Below are 23,661 nucleotides of genomic sequence, written 5' to 3'. Positions count from 1 at the left end.
TTCAGCTTTTAGCTGGCAACCAGTCCACTGTGTAAATCAGTTGGGATAGGCTCCAGCTCATGAGCGGTAGCAAAAACGGTTTGTCTGCATGCAGTTTTCGTCAATTGACATTTTTTTTGTGTGTGACAAAAAATGTTGAAATACATCAATGAATGACTCTATAAAGGAAAAAAGAAATAGAGTGAAAATCAGTGAAAAATAGACAGGGTGAAGTTTTTTTTGTCATTTTATTGATAGTCACTACTTTTGAAAACCTACAGCATGATGCAAGTTATTCCCTTTGAATAATTTCCAAAAGCACTGCAGTCGTAGAAGTTACCAAAAAAAAAAATCCTTTAACATACAAAATATACAACTGTTGACAATACAAGGCTTGGTAAACATCAGCTAAACCTGCATTTCCCTTTTTAAATTTCTGTACAAAACAGTTTGTATACAGATGGGTAACACATGAAAGGAAAAAAAAAAAAAAGCTGCAAAGGCTGTCAACGTCATGTACGTGTCATCCTTTTTATTTGTCATATATCTATTTATCGCGTTCAATATTCAGACAGTATGTCCCCAATCTTTTTTTAAGGAATGACATGACATCCATTTGTATCAAAAATAGAGTTGAGTACAGTTTTTTTTTTTTTGTCAAGTGGGAACACGCTGTATTGTTCACTCTTTGGTTGCGGCCGAAGATGACACTGTTTCTTGATTTGTTTTGATGCTTTAAAAAACAACCAACATAAAAACATCCCGCCCCCTGGAAAAAAAAATCCAACAACACACACTGACAAAACGAGTTAAGGCGTCCTAAAAAAATTGTCATTCTGCTGCTGTGAAGTTAAAGTAACTCCTTTGTCATATTTATTGTACTTTGCATAGCCTTAGATACACGTGTGCTTTAAAATAGGACTAGACACTCCTCTCGCTCTCTCGCACACATACGCACAATATGGGCCTTGGCTGTCTCAAGGTCTCTGTCAGGGGTGGGTTTCCTCAGTTCTCATTAAGTCATCAGATAGCTGTCGTGAATTCCTCAAAAGACCGACGAGGTGGGCTTAGATCATTTGCTCCGACCCGGTGGGTCATATATGGCCAACGAGCCACAGGTTGCCCACCCCTGTGCTACAGGTTTCATATTTCGGGTTTGTGAAGGCTTATTAGGCTGAAGGTGAATGCATAGACTCATTATCATCATCATCATTATCATCATAAGACCAGCAGGGAAAAAAATGGTCCAGTTCAAGTGATATTGCTGGGGTTGGTTTTGTTTAAAAAAATCTTCACATCCAGACCTTGGACATTTTGTGGACTATATTATTAGAAAATACTTTTGTCTCATTGCAAACAAGGCACACTGGGGAGATTTTTTTTTTCTTTCAAATGATTGCACAGAGAAAATGAGCAGCCATCTTATAGCTTGTGAATAAAATGGAGATTTCAGGTCATTTGGTTGGAAAGGGAACTTTGCTGCCATTCAATGCTAGTACCAGGTAATAGTGATAAATAATACAGTGACCCTTGCTCATTCGCGGTTCGGCATCTGCCATTTTTCTTTTTAACCTATCTGATATTTTTTTGCGCTCAGGCCAAAGCCATCCCTAATGTAAAAAATATCACTTTGGCGCCATCTGCTGACATCTAAGTGCCAAGCAACTATGTTTAAGGAGTATAGGGTGGAGCTTCGTCTAATAGAAAAAGTTTTATCTACTGCCAATTTATGGCATCTATATATCAAGAACAACAACAGGTATTGCCAGCAGGGGGCGTGAGTGATGTCCAGAGCTTTACATGTGATTGACAGTTGCGGAATGTTGAGCTGCTTCTTCTCCTCAAAGGGATCGTAAATGCTTTGATCGTTTCAAAAAGGGTGATTTTTGTGAAAAAGAAAATCAAATCACCCACATTCATGCTCTTGATGCATGTATACAGTATATTGAGCAGGCCTGACAGGTGGTGCACTGTGGGAGTTGAAGTACCCTGGTGTTGGGACTGCCATCCGGTCGGTTGGCTACGACTGTGTGCCGTGGGCCGTTCGGACGGCGCCACGGCCGCTGGGTGACTGTGACATGTCTCGGCCGATGATCTCGTTAACTGCGGAAAAGAAAGAATGAAAACGTTTTTGTACATGTTTTGTAACTGAAATTTCAGGCCGATTCCAGAATACGATTGCTGAACTTGGATTCTTCTTTATTTTCTTTTTTAATTCTGTATTTCCTGAAATTATAGCAGAAGGCTCATGAATTTTCTCAGCAAATCAGCTGAGACGTTTTGCAAACTAAATCCTACATGTCATTTGCGTGTACGAATAAGTTGAACGTGTAACTCGTTGCCGTGTGGCGGCATGTCGGCGACGAGGCTGGATGGACTGGTTTGGTGCTGGAAGACGACTCCAGCTTGTCTGTTGGCTGATAAAGGAAGCGCGCATTGCATTCTTTTGGCCTTCCTTTGCACTGTCGTCACCTTCAAAAAAACGCGGCAAAACAAGACCCCGCGTGCCGTAACTCATTTGAATAAAAGTCATTCCACAAAGCTGCTCAACAAGGATTTGTGGAGGAGGGGGGCACATTGCGTATAGAATGAAATATATGGTATTCCTACTCTAAAGTTGTTTTTTTTCTAATCATTGCCACTAAATGTTCATGTAACAACAAAGTCAAGTTATTGCCGTGGCGCATGTGCTTTCCGTGCCTGGCCACCATGGGTCGTGTCATCCTGTTGGCGTGGGAGGCTCTTCCTTCCCTACGTCAACCCAACCACACGCTCGCTCGCACTGGGCTCGTGTGCGACGATGCATATATTTGAAAACATGACTACTCATGATCATAATGCGCCTTTCAGAGTACCCTAAGAAACGAAAGATCAACTTTATAACCATGTATAAAAAAAGATGAATCAAGTGAAAAAAATTCATCTGTGTCAAAATTTCACACATAAAATTTCATTTATAGCTTGGTGCAGATCCCGTTGTAGCAAAGTTACTTTACCCTTAACTAATTTGTTCCTTGTCAGAACTACATTTCTTTTTCAAAAGGATGGAACCCATGCAGGGGCATTAAATATATATAAAAAAAGCTGAGGCCCTATAATTGAGCCCTGTGGAACACCATAAGAAGTACAGAGGCTTGATTTGACTGCTAGACAGGTTCTAAAGTAATCCAGAGTGCTACCAGTAAAGGTTCCATAAATTTAAACTATCCAAAAGTTGCCACTATAAAGCTAAAATGTATCATTCAATGTTTTATGTTTGTTGATATATTTACAAAGATAAATGGAACAAAAAATAAATCCCACCAAAGTCCCCACCCTGGTCAAGTATAATTTGGATTAGCACATCTTGAATATTATATAATAATACATTTCCAAACGAAAGCCAGTTGTACAGAGGGTTAAAAGAAGGCAGTTTGTTTTGTTCACACAAATAGCAACGTGTGACGATCAAAGTGGTCAGTGGAAGACATGCCGTGTCCTGTGGGTGTTTGCAGAAACAATCACTAATTTTTCCACTGCACCAAATTTCAACTTGTTTATTGAGAAAAAGTTGTGACACGCCTTTTAGACTTCCACCGTATGTGATTGTTTCCTCTATCAGAAATGTTATGCGTCATAAGCTCTGACCTATGACTGCTCAATGAGTGTGCTGCAAAGGTAACTTAGTGACATTTGACATCATCAACAGATTCTTTTGAATTCAGTACCAGAAAGCCACAAGTGAAAGAGAGATCTGAGTGGAGACTGAAGTGTAGTTTACTGTTGCCCCACTCACGTATTTACTGGTAGAATGCTTTCCCCTGAACCGGAGGGAGACCCTCTACAGATGACTTGCAGGGGGGCTCCCTATTTGCAAAACACTATGAGGCAATCCACAGCTTCAGTTGAATAACAGTTGATTGCACAAATCTCAGGAAAATATACAAGTTTCACATTGAGATATCGAAAAAAAAAATGTCCCTGCTTTTTTACAGCAAGAAGACGGCAAACACTAGTCGTGATCTTGAGGTTTGAAATGTACAAGCGTATTTGTGGTAGCGTTCTGGATTGGTTTGAATCTTATCTTATGGCGTTCCACAGGGTTCAATGTTAAGCCCTCTACTACTCTTTCTATTCGTTACCCCTGGGTTCCATCTTGAGAAAGCATGGGATTTCCTTCAATCACTATGCTGATGACAGTCAGATTTATGATCCACCGAAGATGCCCTCTCCAAAAAGCCAGCGCTCTCTGCAACATGTTCCGCATTAAGCAGTCTTCATTTTCACTCATGTGCAGTGACTATTCCACATTCTCAAAAGTGTCGGTTGAGACCGGCACAGTGGTTTAAGGAAATAAAGAGCCACAATGGAAAAGCTTTGCGCAGAAGAGGCTTGATTTGCCCACAAAGGGGGGGAAGGGGGGTATCTCAGGAGAGTTTCCACTTTGCAGGGCTTTGTTAATGACGTCTTTTGCAAACGGTCGAATCAAAAGCCAGCATTGTTGTTCTCTTTAGAAAACTCATTTCTTTGCCCAAAGTGGCTTTCTTGAAGTTGATGGATTTTTCTTTCTTGACATGATTCTTGCCTAGTAAACTGTTGAATAACTTTGTGCTTTTGTACTTAGCGGTGAAACAGTCTCCAACAACTGTCATAATGACCGACAATGTCCTTAAGCCTTTAGGTACCTATTATAGAAGATAATCACAGTGTGTGACAATTGTCTCCTGACAGCTAATTGTAACTTCTGTTCCTACATGTCATCATTCCAAGTAGACAAAACAAAATCATCAGTGCACATCTTCTCACGTTTGCATTCATGTGACTCCCACACAGATTATGTGCATTGTATGCATTTCTCCGCTTTTGAATTCTTGTACGGCTGATGAGTGACAACAGCCGCAACAACGTGTTTAGCGTTTGAGGAACAACGCAAGCATGGTTTGAATTTAGTATGTGCGTGCTCATGGAGGTCTTTCCATCCTCCTGTCTGGAAGGCCAAGGAAGCACTGGCACCATTTTCCTAAGCTTTTGCCTCTGTGAGACCTTCATGGTATGGAAAGATGACACATGACGTCCATTTCCATTTCTTTCAAAGGGGAACAGAGCCGCAAATGTTTGTTATTGGCTTTAATTTGATGGAAATATGTTTTTTTTTCCATCCTGTTTCCAAGGTTCTTTTAATGTCAGCCAATCAGGAGGTTTGCTAGACAAATCTATTAGTGAACTCAGTCACGCACAGAGGCAGCAAAAGAAATATGTTACTAAAAAGTCAATTTTGTAGAATTGCTATACTTTCTAATTATTTTGTTATATATAGATTTTTATTCAATATTTTTTGTAAATATAGATCTGCAAAAATGTCTGGAATGAAATAAGCCTGATCGTTCGTTTGATAGTTTCTGTGCTTTTGTGATCATGAAAACAAAATTCTCTGAATGCTCTCAATTAACCTTGCACTCAATAAATTCATGGGAGCTCGGTATATTTTTGGGTGGTAGTTTGATAACTTGTGCACTAAGGATTACATTAAGTTTAAATGTGCTTGAAGCATGTGGTAAAAAAAAAAAAGTTTGTTAGAAAATCTGTGTATCGCAGATTTTTACCACGATAAACATTGGATCAGTGATAGCTTTGATGTCAGAGGTTGTCTCGTCTATACGCTTCACTTGCTGTGTGTACATTTGTGCCACGACGATCTGTCTGAGGCGGACCTTCTGTTATTATGGCAGCTGAGTAGGACAAACAGACTGTGTGGATGATAACGTAACAAATATTTTTGCCGACAAAGACGGCAGAGTAAACGCAATTGTGCACTTCATTACGTGCAACGACTAAGAAAGCGGCACGTTTTGAAAAAGAGCAGCTGTGCTTCATTTTGTACGTCTGAAGCAGAGAACGTTCCAAATTGAGTGTCTCGTCGGTGGTGCCGTGCTGAGTGATTGGACGTTAAAGTTGTCCGCCCATCTGTCTGTCAGTCTGTCACCTTACCTCCTGTGTGTCTGTGGTTTTGTGTGGCATACACACACACACACACACACACACACACACACACACACACACACACACACACACACACACACACACACACACACACACACACACACACACACACACACACACACAATACTGCAACAAAATAGAGATGGGTTTGGCTCATTAATTTCATTGGTTAATAATTCCATCAACTCGTTTGTTGCGCTAAATGTAACAATAGCATGGATGGAGGAGTTCCAAACAATAAAAAAAAAATATATTTTTCTTAACAATATTGAAAAATTAGCCTTAAAGACACAAAATCTCGCTGTCTCTCTCTCTCTCTCTCTCTCTCTCTCTCTCTCTCTCTCTCTCTCTCTCTCTCTCTCTTTCTTTCTCTACACAAGCCTGTACGTCACAAGGGCCATCTGCTAGCTAACAAGGGCAGTTTTTCGACACACACTCCGGGTCCTATTTACGTTTCAGGTGCAATTCTCGTGCAGAGCGCAGTCTATATGTATATTTTAATTTTGTCTTTAATTTTGACCTATGAAAAGCTTATGCTATACTTATTTTACCATGCGTTGTAATATATAGTATTGAGGTTTCCGAAAAAAAATCTACCTGTTGCAGAACATAACCTCGAATTCATAAATCCCGGAATGTAAACATGGATGCACACAATATTGTGAAGCGACCACCTGTCCGGGTCGACTGGAATGCTGTCTCGGCATAATGTACAATAACTCCTTGATCAGCCTTGGAAGATGTTTTTGGTTAGCAACTACAACTTGTTTTTAATCTACTTCCATATGTTGCAGTTCAGTTGTGAATAACGTTTTGCAAAAATTGTCTACATTGATTCAGGTACAATTGTGAGTTGCCTTTCGGCCAAGCAGTTGCACGTGTGTGAAATTGCCAGCCATTGACCAGGCATTTGTCATAATTTAGAAAATAATACCTGTTTGTACATGCTTGTTGCCATGTAAACGTACTTTTAGTCATGACTCAGCAGAAAGCCTTGCATGGAGGGCTGGTGAATACACTCAGTGATGCTGCGTCTGTCAGTGGCACAGAGTGAATCCGATCTTACTTAGTGAGCAGGCAGTGACCTCTTAAAAACAGAGCGGGGCCAGGCTCCATGTTGCTACTTCAAAACATGGCCTACAGAGCCGGGCTGGCACACAAAGCTATTTTTAGCCACAGGCTCAAAGGGGGAGCTCACATTCCCGGCTGAACTGTGTCACTCTCAAACTTTTTTGTAAAAGAGCACAATGTACTTTTCCCTTCCGGAAAGTACGCAAGTGTGTCAGAAACAAATTGAAGAGACCCCGCAAACTTTAATACACTTTAATGTGCATGTTCACATTAAAATTGGAGATTTTTTTTTTTTTTTTTAAACCCTGCACACAGCCAACTCAGTGGCGTGTGCGCTTGCATAAACACGGCTCCCCGATGAACCTCACTGGATTTTCACACATGACTTATTGACAAGCAGCCTGTGTTAATTAGGCTGACCCGTGCTAGCACACAATGTAACAACAGAATCTCGACAGGCTATTTATTAACCCCCCCGCCCCGTACGACCCTGATTTGAATATGGCGAACTAGCCAAGTTCCTGACAGGCGGATAAGGGGCTGTTGGGAGACATGTACTTCAGATAAAAGAAATCCAGGGGGGGGCGGGGGGGGATAAAAGCCAGTGGTGTCATGCTTTGCACTGAGTTGACTGCTAATTGTTAAGTCAACATGTTCCCTTGAGCATCCCAATTAGACTTGTGAAAACACACACATGTACACAGGATTGAACAACCACAGCAGCACACACAATCTGTTTTTGCTGTTCTGCTATGGACCGTACTATTCAAGACAAAACTTATATTCCTCATTCTGCAACTTTATCCAGATTGGAGCCAGAATTGAATGGATTTACTATAGCCGAAGCTAACAAATGACAAGCGTAACCCCTCGTCTGGTGGAGGTAATTAGGTTCCTAATGTCCGCCATAGATCTAATAGAATTGGAGCCTTTAATCTGATGCTTCGCTTATCAGCCCTGTGGGTCTTTCGTAATCAATAAAGTCCTGCCTCTCAGTCTGTGGCCACACTGACAGATGAAACCCTATCACTGTAATCAAACACCAAGGATTTAGCTCACAGAACATAAAGTGATGCTGACGAGTATTGTTTTACATCATGGGGTATGGCTTTGCCTCGCATGTCACATGATGTAATTGAATCCCCGAGCGGTGTCTTGTTTTAGACGTGGACGCTTGCTGTAATCTATGCAACCACTTGTTATGAATGGCCTTGACTATCTCTCAAAGATTCATCTGGAAAGCAGCTGAACTCTTATGTGCGTGCTCTTCAACCTGACTATGATGCGTGCCAATTTCAGCCGAGAATCAACCGGTTGTTTGGTACTTGTGTCTCCCTTTTTGCAATTACTGGCACAAAACCATATTTGAACTCCAATCTGTTAGTTTACACTTTAGTAAATATCATTTGAATATCTTACCATCATCCAGCGTGATGTCTTGTAGGCCTATCGTGCGGAAGGTGGGCTCCCTGTCCTCCGGCTCTTCTTTGATGTTCAGCCTCTCGACTTCTGATGTGAAAGGCCCCTGGGGGGGACTTAGCGGGTGCACTAAAGGCCCCGTAGCGGTCGGGGACAAGCCGGCCATGACCGGGCTAGCCGCCTGAGGAGAAGGTTGTCCTGAGTGCGGATGCTGCAAGGGGCCCAAGGGACTGTTACCTGGCGAAGAGGAAGTGGGAGACTGGTAGGGCAGTGAGTGGAGCTGAGGGGATGAAGGCCCCGATTGGGCCGATGGGATCATATGTGGAGGAGGGGCAGTGGACGGCGTGGGGCAGGAGGCTGAGCGTTGACTCGCTGGGTGGTAAGCCATGGCTCGCTGCAGCTGGGAAGTGTGGGGCCCCACGAGTGGGTGGCCGGTAGGTGAGGACACCTGAGTGGGATTCGGGGAGCAGTGGTAGCCTCCGAGCGTGTGAAGGTGAGGGGATGAGGGGGCCAGGAGTGGTTGGTGGCTCTGCGGGGAACCGGCGATGGGGCCCGACGACACGGGCGTCGACGGGGACGAGCAGGGGGAGGAGGAATACACCATCCCCATGCCCAACGGGTGTGACACCGCACCGGGACTCTGCTGGAAAGGCATCCTGTCGTAGCTCTGAGGAGAAAAGCTGGATTGACCGTTGAAGGACAGGTTATGAGCGTGACTCTGGTTGCGCTGCATGGGCTGGTAAGCGGCCCGAGAGGGCGAGGAGGAGGCAGGAAGGGGAACAGGAGAGGAGCTCGGATGGAACGGCATGTGGCAGTCGGCGGGGGCGTGGTGCAAACCGCGACCCTGGAGGTGAGGCAGGTGCTGGAAGGACGGGGAGCCCAGTGTGGGGCAGGGAGACTGCAGGGGCAGCAGGACGGGTCCCGAGCTCGAGGCCAGGCCGTGCGGGGAGGTGGACAGAAGGTTATCCGATGGGTGGCCCTGATCGGGGGAAGGCAGCTGAGGGCGCACCAGGCTGGCAGTGTGTGTCAGGGGCATGGACATGGCAGGTACAGCCGGATGGTCCAGCTCATCCCGGTGCTCCTGCTTCACCATCACTGAAGATTAGGAGAAAGAATGAGATAGTGTACATCCATCAAGTCGGTACTTTTAAAGCTGCAATGATCATTTTTCAGAAATGCAGAGACAGTGTACATGTGTCTTTCCAAAATGTTCCTACTAAGTTGGACTGACAGAAAGATAGAAAATTCAAATTTAAATAAAAGCCACATTTTCCATTCATACAATGAACAGGCGAGTTATTAGTATTTTCATTCAGCTCAGACTCAGAGGGCGAGCATATGCTGCCGGTCAGTCTGGACGGCATCACGTGAAATGCTGTGTGACAGGCTGAATGCCTGAATGCCCCCCAGCACGGACCAGAGCAATAGAACAAACGAGTTCATTGATCTCACGCCCTCGACTCACCCCATCAAGCCTCTGGGATGGAGGGACGAGCGGTTACAAAAAAAACAAAGCTATCGTGCCGACGCATTTACAAACATCTAAACTAAAAGGAATAATTAATCTGATGTTGACGGGAAAATACTTTTTCTACAACAGGATATATTTATTTTTTCTAATAGTACATTTCCTTTCTTGTGTAACTTTATCAAACGGACTAAATGAGGGATCGTTACGACCCAGCTCACAACAAGACAGGAAACATGACCTATTAGACAGGAAACATGACTTATTAGAAGACCACCACCCCCTGCACCCACACGCGCACACACGCGCACACACAATAAAGCAGGTGGTGTCTGCGGTGCCTCTGATGGTGTCAGCAAACCTGCTTTTGCGAGCAAACAGAGCAGGGTTTACTCTGCTCTGCTGTCATTGGCTGCCCCGAACTGTCAAAAGAGAACAGGAACAGGAACTGCCTGAGTGGGCGTGCTCGCAAATAGAGAGAGCAGGTGGGTGGAGGGGCGCGATGTCGTGTATAGTCACACACACACACACACACGTACACACACCGGGAGACACTCAAATGTTGGCATTCGAGTCTCAGGAGTCTCCGCCCACCACATTGAGCAGAAAAAGACTGAGGACGAAAAGAGGCTTTGGAGTTAGAGAAGGTTTGACAAAATCAACAGCAAGCAGGTGTTTGTGTCATTGTGGTACTTCACTGCGTCACAGTCAGGTTCAAAATGGTTTTGTGATACAATAGTGTGTTGCCGTCTTAAATGTACTCTGGAACTATTAGAGTGGGACGAAACAGGAAGCCACAAACAAAAAGGATTGCATCATGTCTGTGCAGAAATGTAATTGGTTCAAGAGCATATAGAAATTGCGACATTAAAAAAAAAAAATCTGAAAATAAAGATATTTTTTAAGCTCACCTGAAAGGTAGGTGAAGCGTTGGGATTGGCTCCTTTTTCGTTTTCCATTGCAGACATAAAACTGCACTTGCACAGCCGAGCTCACCGTCTTACTGTGGTAGGGAGGGATTTCCACGACAATACACGACTGTGGAGAAAAGCAAAACAATGCACATTATTTCAACTCACTTTATGTACTTGGTAACAAAAAATCTGTACAGTAAAACTTCGATTTGGTGGTTCAACCAATAGCAAATTTTGGTGCACCTCAATTAGTCAGTGTTCAGTGGCATGATGACCATCAGTAGTCATGTGGATGACTGCGGGTAGATATTGCTTCTTGTTAGTCATGGTTAGCATTCTTACAACTTTTATCTTTTATCTCTACTTTCCTTTTTGTTCCCCTTCCAGAGCAGATGATCAGGCTTGCAGCCGGTATTGTCTGAACTTTTGATTTGACTTTGACTAGTCCATTCTCTTGTTACAAGAAGTAGCGCTTAGTGTCGACCGCTACATTAGTTTTTCGCATTAGCCTACAACTGGAGACTGATTAGCTGCCAATGCTTGTCACTAGTAATCTAAAGGAAGAATTTAATGTATGTTTTACTTTTACAATTTACATTACATTACCAGTTGATGTGTATACAGTGTGACAGTGAGTCTAAACATATGTGGGATATGGATTACCTCCCCACATTTGTCTTTACCATTTTAAGATTCTGATTTTGTGTGTGAGATAGTTTGTATTGATGCTTTAAAACTGTTGAATTAATTTTTAAAAATTAGTCAGAATTTCTGCTGAAGAAAATATTTGTATGGAAATGCAGATTGCGTTCCACTCGATTTACAGTTTAGGTCACAAAAAGACTACTCACGCCTTGAGTTTGCTCCCGAATGATTTTGGCTTCCACTTCCCACTGTGGCCGCCCATCTAGAAGACAGTAATGAAAAAAGAGGGGAGAAAAAAATGTTACTTTTACCATCTGCACAATCGAATGGGTCAAGGGACCACACAATTTGTTATTGACGTGTCCTTTTAGAGTCCACGAGGAGAAACTCTGAGTGGTGACGACTCGATTCACAATCAAATGTCCAAATAATCCTCCTATTTGTCTTGCCTGGCTGACATTTTAAAGCGCACAGTGGAATCACTGTATTTATTTAAACTGCTGAAAAACATCCTTTGCCGTTTTCCTATGATGGATTTAATTATTTGGCTAGACATGGTAGGGAACACTGACAGGCCCCTGTGGTTGGAAGACACTGCAGCCATTGACTCAAAGTTTATTTGATTTGCTATGTTAGTACAGAATGTAGATTCGAGCTACATTATTTGAAGGCCACATTTGAATGATGTTACCGCAGTCTGCACCTGCGTAGCGTCTTCCCCAAAACACCAAAGGGATCCTTCATAATTCCCGAAACAGCACGGAGGGTGAGGCTTTGTGGACCTTGAGTCCACTCTCTAATCTCAGGAACATTTTAGGCTTTTCAATTTTCTGTAGCTTTAAAGCTAACCTTCCAGTTATTGTAATCGAAGATAAGAACCAATGCATTGGATGTGGTAATGCAATAGACAGTCACGTATCCACTGAGAGAAAAATTTTCCTTCCAGATGAAGAAATGACCTTGAATGTCTTGGTAGCTGACAGCAGTGCATTATTGCTTCACGTCTTGTTGACATTCAACAGGCTGGAGCAAGGGCCCCACATGCTCTGTCAGACGACAAGCACCAACAAGAAGCTCATACCTAGCTAAGAAAATGACTCGGATCGGGCAGATGCGACTTCTGTGCCAGATGATCAAATAACTAAAGTTTGTCTTTTACTAAAGAGATAAAACGGTGAAAAACGAGTGAGTGTGTCTGTCACCGCTCTGCAGTCGCTGCTTAGTCTCATTTATAAACACTTCCATCCTTGTAAAGTTGATATATTTTATTTAGTCTTAGCTTGAATGTCTGATGAAGTGTGGTTATTTTACTATTCTATTCGAAAGAAATACTAAAGCTGTGCGTACGCAAATAGTAGAAGAATTTTATGAATTGTTTATCAGTGCTATCCAATGAGGAAAATATTTTATTGCTAATCTGCAACAGGTGAAATAAGGACACTAGACTTTTCTTGTTTGTTTCAAAGCATGTCAGTTCTTCTTGATCTAGTGGCGTCGACTCCTCAAAGTCTTGGGCTGGATTTGGTACAAGATCCATCAAAGTCCTGATCTGGGACTCAACTCTCAAAGTCTTGGCCTAGATTTTGTCTCAAGCCCCTTACAGTCTTTGTCTGGATGTGGTCTCAATTTATCCAAGTCTTGGCCTGAGTTCCACAAAGTCTGGAATCTTCTCAACTTTTCAACGTCTTGGTCTGGACTTAGTCTTGACTTCTCAAAGTATTCCTCTGAATTTGATCTGAAATCATCGGTCTTGACTAAAAATCTACAAACGAAATGTCTAATTTTCCCTAGTTAGATCACATGTGCTCAGAGGCAAGAGATCAGTGTCAGACTCAAGCCATTTATGGTACCATCCTATAATAATCACACAACTTCTGTTGTTTTTCAGTTAAGGAAAATGGAAAAATATCAGTCACTGCCTTCCATTCTTTCTTATTTCTTCCATTACGACAATTACTCCAATCAGGGCCTTTCTGAACTAAAGCGGGCAGATTAGTAGAGATGAGGGGGTTCGTTTAAACAATCCCCAATCATCACCATCATCATCGTCATGTTCCATTCCCTGTTGGCTCATAGTCATTCTACCTTCTTTAACAGTCCACTTCCCAGCTTTCTCTCTGAGGTTTCCCTTTGCTCCTGTGTTTTGGACTTGACCGTTCAATCACGCTGCATCTCTACGCCATGCTTCGCCGCATAGCCCTCAAAGAGCTGAAGACATTCCTGTGTGCCTTATTTCTCTCAGAGATCTTTAAAAGGGTCTCCCACTCACACGACTTTACTTTTTGGCACGTGTGAACTTGATTTTAACACAGCAGAACAATAGTAATTGGGGCAGGCAGCGACTGGCTCAGGGAATGCTCTATCTACTTGTTCTCTTTAGAGAACAGAAGTGAATTGATCTTTTTACTTCTGAAAGCTGTGTTTTTTAATTTGAGCTTTAGCACTCAAAAAAAAACAAAAAAACAACGAAGCTCTTACCAGGGCCTTTCTCTAAAAAGATGACTTTGGACTCTGGAAAAAAGTTGCTCCCAGTGATGGCCATCTCCTCTCCCCCACTGACCAGACAACTGGTCAGACTGGATTTGTCAACCTGGGGCAGCTCTTGAGCCGAACGCTGGGCTGGGCGAGACGCAGCAGAGGTTACAGACAAAAGAGAGTTTACAAAGTCATCGTTGTTCACGTATACACAGGAAAATTTTGACATTTCAGAAGTATATTTACATTTTCACCAAAAGAAAAGGTGGCTTACGTCAGTGAGAGAAACGTGATTGATAGTGTGTGCGCGTGTGTGTGTGTGTGTTTACGACTCACAGCATTCTACAGGAATGGAGGAAGCCTGCAGCGACAGAACCTTCCCGTTCGGCTGAGGGATGTGAACCCGGAACACCACGCGTACCCTTGTGTTCTTTCTTCCTATGTCCGTTTCCCCCTTCCGCAGCTCAATGTCTGAGTTCCGTAGCTTAAGGATGCCCGCGCAGTCGATACTATGGGAAGAGGAAGGGAAAGCAGTTGGAAGTAAATTGTGAAATCCGGAAGAAAAAAAAATACAAGCACGGCAGGGTTTTGGAAGAATTATGTTCAATTTAGAATGTAAAATGAGTGGGAAAGTCCAGACCACATCCTTTCCATTTAAATCCAGTGTAAACAAACGGGCCTTACGCAAATATTGTCCTGATGCTGAATCTTAAATAGTCACATAAAGTTTATTTCTCTACTCTTTTGGTGTTCACCACTTTATGTTGGTTTAAATTAAAAATACATAAAAACTCACATTGGAAGAAGCCCATAAACAGAGTTGGACTTCCCTCACGGCGGGAGCTCGTAAATGAAAAATGCAGCCCGGAAGAAATACTTGTGACATGTACCTGGCGGACATGTTGTTTTCAGGCAGCAGAGGAATTTCAAGAACTTTCGTGCTGGTGATCACAATCTCCTGGCTGGCTGTGGCCACCGTTTTCCCAGTGATGCGGTGCACTTGGTAAAACGCGTGCGGCCTCAGGTAACGGTCATCCGCTGTTCCGATGAACATCTGCAGGTTGACAGGCTTCTCGTTGTAGCCAACCAGCTGAAACATGATAGAAAGTGGAATCAAACTCGGGAGGGCAGATCCAGATGTAAGGTGTGAACAAAGAAACAGTCAGCAGTCAGACTTTTGTTTGGGAGGGATTTCAAATGGCGGCTCAAGGTTGTTATAGTTCTGGCAAAGGCACCGGAGATTCATCTGGCATTTTGACGTTCTGATGATTCACTTAATAGGCCTCAATGTTTTTTCCAATTCCACACCTGGCCCAGGAGACGGTAATGCCTCACACCTAGTAGTTCCCCAGAAGTTTACCTGGTGCGACTGTGGTAAAGCAGAATATGACATCAAGAAAAGAAATACAGGCAATCTCGCTACCATAACAGAATTCATACCTTCTACATGACTCATGACTGTTGAAAAGAACCACAGTGTGTACTGACTAACTAATTGAATACTAAGCAAAGGGAACTAAGGATTTATTGTCAAGTACCTCTCAGAGTACCGGCTCAGAGACAAGCCATGGTTACCCAAAGAGTAGAGTGTGTCTAAAGTCCGTTCATAGTTGAAATGAGTATGACAAGGAGAGAAAATTGCCAGTAATAACGTTGTCGGCCTTTTCAAATCTCGTGTCTAACGCCTGCCAACCGTGTTGGCTTTGCACACCCGCCAAACAGCTGCTTTCTCCATTTGTCCTGAGAGTTGGCACCCTGGTTTCCACTCAAGAAGACAGGTGAGATATTTGATGGCGGAAAGTGTTGCGTGTCTGGTAGAGTCGAGGGCAAGATGGAAATGAGAGCTGGACCTTATTCTGAAACAATCCCACTACTGTTGTAAATGTTGTGCTTGGCAGACTCGGTGACGGCGGGATGGCACCCCCGCTCACATTTGCACGCCTTGTCCTGCCCTCGTAACCCCCCCCCAACCAAACCCCAGTTTAGATGGAGGGCAGCTCTTCGAGGCTAGAGGAGAACAAGGTCTTTCAGTGTTGTTTTCACCCTGTGAACTGCCAAGCCTCAACTGAGCTACAGCTGGTTACTGACCCCATCTTCTTCTGAGCTTTGCGTCACACGCCACCGCGTCAACGCTCCGTCCAATACTGTGGTAACAGGAGGGAGAGCAAGTGGGATTTGTCACATGCTGTTCCAAAACCAACCTGAGTGAAAAGGCTTGTGTGAATAGTCACGACCATGCCTTGGATTACATTGACTTATGTGAATACAACAAGCTTAATCAAAAGGCAAACCATTACTTATCACAACCAAAGTACCAGAATTATAATTCAAAGGTACGCCCTAAAAAACTGTTATTGTCGTTATCCCCATTATGCACCTTTTTCCACTCAGCTTGCCCTGGCTCTACTGGCTACGTACGTCACTTTTATTGGCAATTGGTGGTACTACCAGTCTAAACCATATGGGTGGTATAAACCACTTCTGGTCACTCACAGCTAAAACCAGAAATGAGAAAAATAAACACAGATGCTAACGTTAGCATACCCTGCTGCTCTGCCGTTGGTTTTTGGCACTGCAGCGCCCAACTCCTTCGTCAACATTTTACTGCGTTCCATTTTCTTGCTGACCTCAGTATCTCCTATGATATGATTTGTCTACTAATGCCGAAAAGATGAGTAGAACTGAACCAAGCTAGTCCTGTGAAAATACCGTGTAACTAATCTTATACTCCCCAACTATTTGCATTGAATCTTGAGATTGATACCGTGTGCTCTAGAACTGTCCTCTCTTGGAATTCACATGCTATTTGTGAGTGAATCCCTCAAATTTATCATTGCCTTTAAAAGACATTAATGACCACAACCAGATAATATAATGCAAACCACACAGTGATGTTATCTTTATTTCAAGGCGTAGACATTTCAAGGGTTATTTGCAGTAATATCTGGATATTGCTCAACAAGAAATACAGCACGAAACCTCCGTTGATACTTTTTAGGCGCCACTTAAATCCATTAATTTGCTCAAAGTGTTTCGATTTCAGCTACAAATTTCCATGCCTTCGGTTGGAAAGCAAAGACCGGAGAGATGTTTATACAGAGTTCGTGTACTTCACCAGATCTTTTCATTGCGTTTCGCAATGGAAGCATGACGGGATAAATATGACTGACTACTTATTTATGTGTGTGCTGAGTTGGAACTAGAGCTTACAATCTGACACCAGAGAATTAACTTCTGGTGTAGCATATATTGAAGAGAATCCCACTCCCTGTTGTAAAATACAGTATCTGGCACTTGAAATGTATTCGGAAGGAAGTTATACGAAGGAACAGCATGTGGCCTCCATAATAACCAGTAATGGGTTCATCTTTGGCAACCGCATTGGATCTTAAGAACCACATGAAAGCATAAATCATGCTAGTAACAAGCTAACAGGTCATTATGCACCCCAGTCTGAATGGTCCACGAGTATAAATGACATGATTTTTGAATTCGGAAAACCACACGCTCGCACTTGCTTTGCCCAGATGGTCAGCGCTTGCTCACAAAGGATTTATCAGCAGCAGCAGCACATGTTTCGCAGACAATATAAAACGAGTTAAGAGTTGCATGTGGAAAGACAAGAAACCTCACCAAAACTGATGAAGTTCAACATCATGTGATGCTTTGCCACATGCCGCAGTTGTTTTTTCCACTGCTGTGCCCGTTAAATCATCAACTGATCATTTTGAAGCCCCCTTGAAATTGCCTCTTCTAAATCGCCCTTTTAATGGCTTTGCAATATTTAAGGTGAATCTTTTTCAGGTAGATCTCACAGATGAGACTACAGGTGGCTTTTTTTGGAAATGCCAAACCTTAAGTCAGCTTCACAAAGCAACATAATGAAATAGGCATGTCCATTAAGAGTAGAAGCAACTACAAGTCTTGAAAAGCCATGTCTGAAAAAATGAAAGGAAGTCTGCCACTTGGGTAAATCAACCATTTTGAATACCTTTTGGCTTAGTACTTCAATGACTAACTTGACAGTTTGTCTAATTGCAAAACTTGAATATACTGAACTGACTCGCAGCTTCATAAAACTCCGTATATCCGTCTGAAATATATAGACATTGCGCTAGTCAGGTTTGGAATTCCGCGAAATGGATTCATTATGTCCTCGGGCTACTGTTTCAATTGTAAGGGTTGCAAAGCCCATTCGTCACTCCTTGAAGCTTTAATTTATGTCGTTATGAATCGGTCTGACGTGTTGACAAAAACACAAGCCAATTTTTGTTTTTTCAAGCAAGCAGGAAACCGTGATAAGAGGGCAAAAAAAAGACTTCTTTTATGTTGCAATGACGCTTGAAAATCACCACACAGTCGTTTATTCAAATATCCAACCGTTTCTAAAAAGCTGATTATTTTTAATTTACTTTCGCTTTGATTTGCAAATTTGATTATTTTCAATTTACTCTGGCTTTGATTTAAAAAATTCAAATTAGTTCTGAAAGGGCGCTTCAAATATCCACAAAAGTGTCTCTGTTAACATAAAATAAACACATGAGCCATAAAAGGAGGGTTGCTGGAAGAATAACATTTACTTTAAAAACAAGAGCTGAAGCGCGGTTGCGTCGCTCATAAGGGTAAACGCTACACAAATGACGGGGGAAAAGTGTGCGGTTCTGGAAAAAAGAAGTTGCGCTCATTTCCAAAGACAAGAAGTCTGAATAAGTCACATAACTTCACATCACATGATGGCGGTTCAAAGCCATTTTTGGTACAACTTGATTTTTCTTCAAAACTTTGAAATTTGTAGTCTATTATGTTCCCCTGTTCTGCACCACCATTGATGAGCTGGTGCCCAGCGACAAATTTCGAGCAGAGAGACAGTCTCGAACTGGATTGGCTCTCAAAGTATAAACAGTGCTAAAAAAAAAAAAAAACTTGTTGCACCATGTTGAGGTACATGCTGGTGTGTTTCTGCATCTATCAAATTGAGACAGCCTGTAAATGACATCAAACGTGGTAAAGACACTCTGCTACGTTTTTTATGACACGGACTATTTTAGTACAAACATTTGCCTTCAGATATTTATGCGCCAAATGGAAAATCAACCCTAGTTTGGACTTGGCCCGTGTTAATTTTAGACCTTGTGCAAGTCATCTGCCACTAGCGCTCCGGCTTGAACACAATGTGTTTATGCAACAACAAAAGACGAATGGTGGCTTCTTTGTAGAAGGGTAAAAAGAGGACTCCTGCTTGAGGATGTTTCTCGACAACACAAAAAAAACACCACATGCACTCTTGACTTGTCTCACATTCCGGAGTCACCTCCTAAATCTGTGCTAAGTGTGAAATACCGCACGAGCGTGGTCTTTGCAGCAAACTGTACGGACTTTGCTGGCTTGGTCAGCAAAAAAATGGATCTTAAAAAAAACAAAATCACTTCTATATTAAATGCCATTAAGCAACTGTAAGGGCTGCTGCCTCTGAGTAGACTGGATTTGGGCTGGGGATGAACTCTCTCCCCTAAAATAAAATAGCTGGATACAGTTACATATTCAGCTCCCACTAAATTTATTTTTGGCCTTCATCTGTTCCACTAGTCCAGTAATAAGGGCAACAAGCTCAGGGGCAAAAACATCCTCCAGCACTGCGTGTAAACATGATATTGTACACGCGGCCAAGATGTGTTCAAGGTAATACCTGGGCGAAACACAAATTGGCTATCCGTGTTCGCTCTTGAAAGGTCATATCATTTGGAATTCAAATTGAATCAGCATACGTATATGACTTCATCTGCTATCCCGATTTTGCTTGGTGACTCTTGTCACAAGTCAGCGTCCACCTCGGCTCAGACCGTAACTCGACACTTTCTTACATCCAGCGCCTGACTCTGCTAAATGTTTCCCTGTGTTGCTGTACCGTTGCCATGGTGAGACTTTTTGTGTATGCAATCGAGTATGCGCGTGTGCGTATGTATGGGAGTGAGCGAGGGGCTTCTTACGCACATAAGCTGCCGCTCTTCAAATTCAACTAGAGAGGAGAACGAGGGGGGTGGAGCCATTTGACTTTGGTGTAAATTCAGGGGTTAATAGTCGGGTCGTTTTTTTATCAGGCTGTAGTCTGTCAGGCGAGACTTTCGCAAGACACGGGAGACTTCCTGTGAATAATTTTGCTTGTGTATTTTAGTGTTTGAGTCATGGCAAAGATGAAAGTGTGAAGATAATCATAAAAGCGGACCTTTTACTTTTGTGACCTACAAAAAGGGTCGAGCCTCTGACTATGATATGAGCAGTACAACATACATACAATATATATATTTTTTAATTCCTGCAAATAAGCTCACGATAAGATCACTTTGCAAAACATCTCCCTGTTCCTCCCCTTTATATTAACAGCTTTACTTTAATTCAGCTTTACTTAGTTGGAGCACTTCTGCCTCACAGTTTCAAGGTTTGAAATTGGAATCTCGCTTCAGACCTTCCTTTGCGAAGTTTGCATATACCACAGTTCTTTAGTTAGTATTACACTGCAGCTAACAATAACATCTTTAAATTTGTATGACAATTAGGACTTTTATAATGTTACTTAAAACATTAACTGTACAGTAAATCGAAATTGAATAATGCCAAAAGTTGGATGGTTTGCTTCCTAATATGGAGGGAACTTGTTCAAAAAGCTGCTCTTTTATCTATGCCAGTCTTTTTTTTTTTTTTTCAGTCATGCATATGTACTGCGTTGATCTCAAAGGCTCGCTGTTTGCCCAGCACGCCAGGGAGGGCAGCGGGAGCCAGGGGGCCAGTTGACTGTTTGTTTAAACAAGGTCAATACATGTGCACACACGCGCACAAGCATTTACTGTATACTGCATCAGAGCTGTATATGGCCTTGGAGGACGGCTCTGCGCTCACTCCTTCCTGTCCCCCCCCCTCCCCCATTCTATCCTCCCCCGACCTTTCTATGAAACTCATACTCCTTGTGACTTTTCTCCTCGCTGTGCGCTAAGCCTGATTACGACCAATGGCTCCCACCCTGGTTACATCAAAAAAAGCCCGGTGGCAAAGCAACAGCAGCTTCAAGTGAAAAGCTTTGAATTGTTGTTGTCTGCACACCACTTATGGCAACCCGTCTATTTAGAGAAACGACACGTAGAAATAAACAGAGTGCAAAATATAAAAGGGGGTTGTTGAGAGAAGATGAGCAATCAAAACAATAAATCAGAATCAGCTAGAATAGTTGGAGGCATTCACGGTCAAAGTGAACAGATGTATGAACTCTTGATTTCACTGCCAACTGTCCATGAAGTCACGGCATTTGGAGTTTAAACAAAATTCTGTGGAGGAACAAAAACTGGAGGACTGAATCATCTTTAACTTTGCGGTTTTTTGGGTTTTTGGTTTTTAATAATATAATATAATATAATATAATATAATATAATATAATATAATATAATATATAGAAAATTGATGGATGGATAATATAATATATATAAATAATGATATAAATAATTTAATATAACCTTTTACAAAGTATACATAATCAGCCTTTCAATTAATTTTACATTTGTATAAAGTGTCTTTGGCAAGCTTCCCTTTACTTACGTCAGTCCACTGTCATTATAATGGCTGAATCGTTTTATTTAACGTCATTATTCGGTGGACCTGTACAAGGAACAGTTATTTCATTTTCATGGGTAAAAAACCTTTTGGACGATGAACACAGATCCACAGGCATCCTTGAACTCATGCTCGACCTTGGAAGTTTCATACATTCTACCAAGACGTTTTTTTGTGTGTGTGTGACGACACCGTACGCACTTGCTGAACAATGCTGTGTAATAGTTTGAATGAATTGCATGTTCTTTTCTCATATCGGCACCCTGCTCGCATCCATCCGTGGTCCGGCAGGTATTACTAAAGTACTCCTTGTATTTGTGTGGGCGCAGCAGCACTCAATTAAGCTGGTTAAATACGCACAAGGATACCTCAGCCAGCCAGAGAGGCTTTGGACTTACATGTCTCCTAGCAACAGGTTCACCGATTGTGATCTGTGGCTAGCCCCTGAGGAATGGCTAACGCAGCCACAGTCATTACATAAAGAAAGATCTGCTGTTCAGCAATATTGTTACTCAAACTCCAAAAATCCACTTTTATAAGATACTAGCCACAATTGTACAACACATTTATCTCGTTTTTATTTAGCAGTCAAAACAAAAATGCTATGTATAGGTGGATAAACACACACACGACCTACAGTTCCTGTTCTCACTCCTTGTTTTTCTGTTGATGCAGCAGCTCAGCAGTGCCCAGCACAGTCACAAAAGGAAGTGACGGCCATGCCCATATGGCAGCCGTGGCATCATCGGGTGACATCACACCACTAGAGTCAAGCTCCACGGAGAATATAGTGCAGGGCTCACAGGAATGAGACGAGGGAATTTGTAACGGAGCTGCTGGTGCTGCTTCTGCTGGAGTACTTCGTGTGTGGAATATAACAAGACAAGTAGCAGAAAAAAAACTGCATTGTGTCATCCTCTTTGTAACTCTTACCGTATAATTTGTAATATAAATTGTGGCTTTTTTTTTTTTTTTTTAATTGCACGGCGGGATAACTGTGATTAGATTTTGCAAGCGCAAGTGTTATTGTGCCTTCGGGGAATAGCACTATCCACACCTTGGGCGCACCTGGGAAACACGATATGCACAAGCTTGTTTACACTCGCATGAGCTCTGACCCCCTTGTGACCACTGGAGTGGGTCAAGTAACTTGAAGTTAACCCTTGATTAGCTTTTGAGCAGTCTTAACCTATATGTCCTAATACGAAGTAGTTTCTGCAAAAGCACAGCGCGTGTGTGTGTGTTTTGGGAATAACAAGAATGATGTCACATGGTAATGACGTTGAATTAAGATGAAGATGAGATGTTTAGTAAACAATATGAGAGCTGAAGGGCAAGTTTTGATAAGAAAATCTCTTTGATTTGACGTGCCGGTCTATTAAAAATGCAACGACATACAGGAAGAAATATTTCAAGAATAGCAGCTAATTTTGGAACTGCTGTCTTTTTAAAGGCCATACGTAGCGAGGTGAGAGCCCGAACAAACGACGAGAAATTAGGGCATGTGCACAGCAAGGCTTGGTTGACAAACTTTGACCGCTAAATTATGCATCGTCACATATGGGAGGATAGAATCTTGGTCACGCTGAGATTGAAATGGTTAATTATCAGCCTGAAGGGTTGCCTGCCTGCCTGCCTGCCTGAATGTGTGAGAACAGACAGAGGCCGTTTCTTAAGACTTTGGTCTTCTGGGTTCGTTTCAAGAGAGTTCATGCCGACAGCTGTTTGACCTTTCCGACTGGAACTCGGTTATACTCTTCTAAACTTGGTCATGATTGTTACATGTCGTGCTTGCTCTGCATACTTAACGCATCGCTGAGCTTTTAAAAGCTTGTTAGCCAACAAAAGATGACACACAAGAAATGCCAAAGACAGAAAGACCACAAACACGTGAGTCAGCGTTAGAATTGACAAAACGCAAAGACAAGTCGCCGAAGTCAAACTGCCACTTTTGAAACGTCAAATTGCTATTCAGGCTTTTTTTCTTTACTGTCCAACAAGTAAACTACTGTTAACAGTAAAATGTTGCTTCAAATAAAAGTCTTACCTCAACAAATTTAAAGCTAATGTGCCCCATGTGTAAAAAAAAAAAAATCATAAAGATCAAACAAA

At 42.4% G+C, this 23,661-nt stretch overlaps 1 protein-coding gene across 2 annotated transcripts in view; it reads right to left on the bottom strand.

Annotated features, from left to right (window-relative positions):
- Positions 1–567: 567 nt before the first annotated feature.
- Positions 568–23,661, bottom strand: part of nfatc3a (nuclear factor of activated T cells 3a) — a 37,899-nt gene continuing 14,805 nt past the window's right edge. For both annotated transcript variants that reach the window (XM_037247959.1, XM_037247960.1), the window contains exons 4-10: positions 14,841–15,040; positions 14,287–14,459; positions 13,954–14,094; positions 11,682–11,737; positions 10,828–10,954; positions 8,449–9,543; positions 568–2,082 (exon numbers count right to left, since the gene is read on the bottom strand). In XM_037247959.1, coding sequence (XP_037103854.1) covers positions 2,000–2,082; positions 8,449–9,543; positions 10,828–10,954; positions 11,682–11,737; positions 13,954–14,094; positions 14,287–14,459; positions 14,841–15,040 — 1,875 coding nt within the window. In that variant the 3' untranslated portion in view covers positions 568–1,999. The remainder of the gene's footprint in view (positions 2,083–8,448; positions 9,544–10,827; positions 10,955–11,681; positions 11,738–13,953; positions 14,095–14,286; positions 14,460–14,840; positions 15,041–23,661) is intronic.

The sequence above is a fragment of the Syngnathus acus genome, chromosome 3, assembly GCF_901709675.1.
Source record: "Syngnathus acus chromosome 3, fSynAcu1.2, whole genome shotgun sequence".
Lineage (NCBI taxonomy): Eukaryota > Metazoa > Chordata > Actinopteri > Syngnathiformes > Syngnathidae > Syngnathus > Syngnathus acus.
The sequence above is the reverse complement of the archived record's forward strand: the minus strand, read 5'-3'. Positions and strand labels throughout refer to the sequence as shown.